The 6,158-nt window shown below is 38.2% G+C and overlaps 1 protein-coding gene across 4 annotated transcripts in view; it reads left to right on the forward strand.

The window, feature by feature from the left end:
- The window catches only part of LOC126088528 (large proline-rich protein BAG6-like), a 252,186-nt gene extending 248,734 nt beyond the window's left edge, over positions 1 to 3,452 (forward strand). For all 4 annotated transcript variants that reach the window (XM_049906697.1, XM_049906721.1, XM_049906715.1 and 1 more), the window contains one exon: positions 2,694 to 3,452. In XM_049906697.1, coding sequence (XP_049762654.1) covers positions 2,694 to 2,884 — 191 coding nt within the window. In that variant the 3' untranslated portion in view covers positions 2,885 to 3,452. The remainder of the gene's footprint in view (positions 1 to 2,693) is intronic.
- The last annotated feature ends 2,706 nt before the right edge of the window (positions 3,453 to 6,158 follow it).

Raw genomic sequence — 6,158 nt, forward strand, 5'->3', positions numbered from 1 at the left:
TTCTGCACAAATATGAGGAGGAAATTTGTGGGGTTACCATATGCTGCTATCATATCTAATGTATGTGTAATAGAATAAGTGTTACATTTGCGTTTTCAAATAATTAAAATTCCGTGTCATATAGCTTGTCATTTGAATATTTCAACGATAATTTAATCATAACTGCAAACATTTCTCTTTCGTTTGAGATTGTACATTCTGTAGCTATTGGTGTTTGTGAGTGATTAATGTTTTTGTAAGCTGTGAAAAATTGCCATTCTTAATTTGCATCATATCTCTGTTAATAATTGTCGGGCAGAATGCCTCAAAAAGTCGCTGAATTCGCCTCAAAGAGGCAAACAAAATGATTTACTCATATTCGCTGTTGCTTCATTAAATCCCATGAAAATTAACATTACAGTGGATACATTGTGCTTCCATAGAAGTCCTCCCAAGTTAAACAACTCCAAACTCTTCTGGATAAGCCTGTCACTGGGTCTTTCCTACTTCTACTCTGATAAGAAGAGTTTGCTACCTCTCCTCTTATGTCTGCCAATTCTACCTCTTGTACTGCCCTTCTGTCCCATCCTACGCTCTTGAGACAAGTCTTAGCCCTCACACCTTTGTTCGTTCTAAAGTCTGTTTGTTATGGAATAAATTAATTAAAATTTTAGAGCATGATTGTACAAGTTCATATATGATGATAAACAGTTGAAATAAGATTTGTGAGAAGTATATCATACGATTGTGTGTATATTATCCTAAATGAAGTTTTGCGCAATAGGTAGAATATTTCTTAAGTCTACATCAAAAACACATGGAATTGGACATTGCAGAAATGTGTAAAGTTAAAAATTATTACATTCCATCTTGGCGTGGTGATACGGCAGCTTTATTATTGCTACTATTTAAAAAAGTAGTTCTTTATTAACTCAAGAACTGTGTGTCTTGTATGGATTCAGCATTATCAGGTATTTTGATTTTTTTAAAACATAAGCTGAGGGTTCCCTATCCGGGTGAAATGTGTCGTTCTTGATTTAATAAGGAACACTGTGCAACCTAAAGCTGTTTTTTAAATAGTGTAAAGTTTAAGTATAATCCATTTATTGATCACAAAAGCTATTGTGAATTATTTTTTGTTTACTCATTTATTTATGGTGTGTAGTGCCCAGTGTTGTATTGCGTCTGGACCTTACTAACCAGGAGACAGGAGACTGAGAGGTGAACTTGCCTCTTTGCTTATCAATATGTGCAGTATGACCCAGCTGCCGCTGTTATCTGCGTCTTTACCATATATATTCTCACACTTCACTGTCAGTGTACTTTAAGTTTGTGTTGAGGGCTATAATATCCTTATCACTTTTATTGTATGCTATTTCTGCTAGCTTAGTGCCTCTGGTTGATTACATTAAATCTATCACACAGAAAACAACCAATATGAATCAGAACAATTATATTACTAGCCACAGGTATAGTTTGCAAATTTCTGTGTAAATACCTCCTGCAGAGGACATGTGTCATTATAATCTAAAATATTTACAGCTTTTGCAGCTCCCTCAAAGAATCCAGTTCCAATAGCAGGCATTTCCTCAAAGAAGCAGGATGTTGATACTCAAAACAACCCGTGCATGCAAATGCTCTTTCTAACATCACAGAATACAGCATCTGTGAGAAATAGATTATCTGCACATGCCTTGTTGTTGCTGATACCTACGATTACATAGACTGAATTGAGAAGTTTGGGCATTTTGTTCTTTACAGATATGGTACCTTTCCATTCATAGTATTTTTGAAAAATACATTTAGTGCTGTCCTTGACTCTAGTTGTAAACATATTTACAGCCAGTTTATGGCTGGCACACATAACACTATAGCATTGTTGGGAAATTACGGTGCAGTATTTTGCAAGTTTTTTGAAGCTTCATACCAGTTGTCTGTAAGATCCAGTAACGGTAGGAATATAAACCTATGCTGAATGTTAAATACACCTTAAAAAAAAAAAAAAAAAAAAACTCTTTGCCTTTACAAATGTCTGCTTGTGTCTGTGTATATGCGGATAGATATGTGTGTTTGTGCGAGTGTATACCTGTCCTTTTTTCCCCCTGAGGTAAGTCTTTCCGCTCCCGGGATTGGAATGACTCCTTACCCTCTCCCTTAAAACCCACATCCTTTCGTCTTTCCCTCTCCTTCCCTCTTTCCTGACGAAGCAACCGTTTGTTGCGAAAGCTAGAATTTTGTGTGTATGTTTGTGTTTGTTTGTGTGTCTATCGACCTGCCAGCGCTTTTGTTTGGTAAGTCTCATCATCTTTGTTTTTAGATATATTTTTCCCACGTGGAATGTTTCCCTCTATTATATTTAAAAATACAATGTGTATAATGGTTAGTAAGTGAGTAGTGGATGTTTAAGTTGTGTGAATGAGGCTCAAAATTGTGCGATCTGTGTTGTGAAATCAACTTGATTTTTGTACAGGAAGTTTTCATTGTTTAAGTCCATCTATTTGATTGTACTGTGATACCAACTGGTTTACTGTTGATGTGGGTGAAATATTTCTAAAGGACCTTTCTTGATCACAGATGGGAGTACAACATACTTGGTTTTTGTACAGACATTTTTATTGTTTCAGATAAGGCCATCTATTTGATTGTACTGAGAGACTAATAGGTTTACTGCTGATATGAGTTAAATGTTCATAAAATTCATTTCTTGATTACAGATGGAGTAAGACATGCTGTGACAAGTGCTGGAATAAGAGAGACACCAGATATGGAAGCAGCTGGAGAAGATTTAGAGCTTCAGGCTGCTTATCGTGAACAGATGAAGTTGTCTTTCCAGGACAATGTAGGCACAAGTTCTGATGTGACAAATGAACGATTCCCAAATACAACAAAATATTTTGAAAAATAATATACTATTCCTTGTGATTTGCATGATTGCCACTTGTGGACATTACATTACTTCTGTTGAAGATAACTTTGCAGTTGAGTTCCTGTCACTGTACGACATATATTTGCCTATTACGACACTTGGTGCAACTAGTGTGCCATAATTTCAAATGTGAACACAGTTGGTGTTGAAATTATATTACTAAAAACCAGCTGTTGAGGGAGACACACATACTGCACTTCCAACAACTGGAAATAGATTAGAGTTCATGCTGAGCATTTATTTGATAATGTAATTCTAAACTGGTTTGCATTAATCAAGTATTAATCGTAATCATTTTTACCTTTTACTTCAAGTAATTTGACATAGTTGAAATTAAACTTTGATTTGATATCTCTAAATTTGATTATTCGTGTATCTATAATACATTTTGAATTTCTTTTATTGAAATGATGTTGAAATTGTGTAGCAGCTGTTCAGGAATGTTGAGCCTTGGAAATTTTTGCAAGTGCGCCATTTGCAGTTGCTCACTGTTCACATCAGTGTATCTTATTATTCATTAAAGGCAAAAATTTATAAGTTGTCAACATTCTGAGTATAGTTACTTCCTTAACTTCCTTAGATATAAGTTTACTTATTTACGTTTACTTTCTGAGGACATAATGTGATATGTATAGAAGGGCTTTGTAATAAAATGAAATTCAAACCTATAATAATAATAATAGTAACAACAATAAATAGTTGTAAGGCATCTGAAAATGTAATAGGAACAAATTGATGATGTTAATAGATCTTTTTTACCTTAAAATTTCACAGGTTTAAATACAAAGTACAACTGAAAATCTAAGAGTTCATCTGTAAAATGCCCCAAACGCCGGAAACAGCATCTAAGTGATGTGGTAAACTTGTGAAAGTGGTTTGGCGGGTATGGATAATAACAATGTCTTACAAATAGTTACCAGTGTTTATGAAGGTGTTACAGAATTTTAGGACATATTTACTCTGATAAACTAATGAGGTACTGGAGGGTTGATAGTTCGAAACATAATTTGGGATGAATAATTATTTGTGGTAATATGTTGTTGCACGCAATTCCAATTTGTCTACCCAATTCCCATGTGTTTCTGTTAAAGGGGCAGTCACTTAGTTTGAAACAAGACTGGTCCATTGTGAGCAATAACCATAAAATTTTGTTAAAAAAGATGAAATGGATGCTTTATGGCAAAGCTTAATGGGTGTAAGGTATTGCAGACTCCAGCTCCAATGTACTTATGTTTCAATGACATGTACATGTCTGTACAAGCAGTAGCTATATCTACATACATACTCTGCAAGCTACCATACAGTGCATGGCAAGGGTACGTTGTGTCATTGCTAGTCATTTCCTTTCCTGTACCACTTGAAAATGGAGGGATTAGAAGATGATTGTCTGTGTGCCTCAGTAAGAGCACAAAGTTCTCTATCTTGTCTTCCCAGTCTTGTGTGAAATGTAGGTGGGCAGCAATTGAATCACACTGCAGTTAGCAGCAAATTCTGTCTCTAAGTTTCCACAAACATTTCATGAAGAGAACATTGTCTTCCCTCCAGAGATTCTCATTTGAGTTCACAAAGCATTATTAATCTGTTCTAGTGGGATCCCAAACACTTGAGCAGGACTGAGGAATGGTCGCAGTAATGGTCTATATACATTCCCTTTTATAGAAGTGCTGCACTTGCCTGAAATTATCCCAATAATCCCAAGTTGACCATTTACCTTTCTGCACCTTACATGCTAGTTCCATTTCGTGTCACTTCGCAACACTACGTCTAGATATTGAATCAATACAACTCTGTTCAGCAGGACACCACCAATACTGTAGATGAACATTACAGGATCGTTTTTCCTAGTTGTAAGAACAGATACCTCTTTTGGTAAGTTCATGTGTTAATAACAAAAACATACTGTAAAATGCTGGAAAGGTAATCACTTAGAGATGACTTAAGACTGACATGTGGTGCACAGAAATGTGTAATAGAAAACAGTCGTAACTAGTGTTTGATATCTCTCTCTCTCTCTCTCTCTCTCTCTCTCTCTCTCTCTCTCTCTCTCTCTCTCTCTCGACTGATTATTGAAAGCAGCTGCCTGTGTAGATGGAGACTGGGGAGGGAGGGAGGGGGGGGGGGGCACACACACGAGTTCAGAGTGTAGGGAATATAAGGGCACGGGGGAAGAGTGTAGAGGGAGACAGGCAAGGGAGGAGAGTGGAAATAAGGGGTCAGGGAGGGGGGGACTGCATGTGTACACACTTGGGACGGGTGGAGAAAGAGTGGTGGGAGAAGGCAGTAGAACGGAGTATGCAGATGGCCTGAGTAGTGAAGCAGCTGTTAAAGTAATTTGTGTTGTAGTTTGCAGCATGTTCAGCAACTGGATGGTCAAGTTTGCGGTTTTCCATATTGGTTTTGCGGTAGCGTTCTTGCTTCCCGTGCTCGGGGTCCTGGGTTCAATTCCCAGCGGGGTCAGGGATTTTCTCTGCCTCGTGATGACTGGGTGTTGTGTGTCCTTCATCATTTCGTCGTCATTGACTCACAAGTCGCCGAAGTGGCGTAAACTAAAAACAACTTGCAATATGGCGGCCGAACTTCCCCCACATGGGGCCTCCCGGCCAACAATGCCATACGATCATTTCATTTCATTTAATAGTTTGGTGGTGGCCATTCCTGCAAGTAAATAGTTGGGTACTTGTCATTTCCACATAGAATACTGTGTAGCAATTTCAGTATGTCTGTTATATAATATGGCTGATTTTGCAGGTGGTCCTTACTTTTATAGGGTACGAAATGTCTGTGACTGGACTGCAGTAGGATGTGGTGGATGGGACAGGTCATGCACCTGGGCTCGCCACAGGGGAATGACTCGTGGGTTGCAGGATTGGGAGTAGGGATGGACAAAGATTTTCTGTAGGTTGGGAGAGTGGCAGAACACTTCTTTGGATAATGTGGACAAGATTTTGAGTTGCATATCCCTTATCTCAGGACATGGCAAGAGGTAGTCCAAGCCTTCGTGAAGGATGTGCTTGAGCTTCTCAAGGCTACAGTGGTATCTGGTGAGCAAAGGGGTGCCGGTCAGTGGCTGGTGAACAGGGTCATTGGTACCAAGAGGAGGAGATGGCATGGAAGATCTGTGTTTGAATGGGCTGGATGGAATAGTGTCTGAAAGTAAAAGCTCTGGTAAGGTTATAAGTATATTTTAAGACTCCATGGGTGATAGGGCTGTATGGTAGAGGCTTCTTCACGTGGTTTGAGTGACAGCTGTCAA

Source organism: Schistocerca cancellata, chromosome 1, assembly GCF_023864275.1.
Source record: "Schistocerca cancellata isolate TAMUIC-IGC-003103 chromosome 1, iqSchCanc2.1, whole genome shotgun sequence".
Lineage (NCBI taxonomy): Eukaryota > Metazoa > Arthropoda > Insecta > Orthoptera > Acrididae > Schistocerca > Schistocerca cancellata.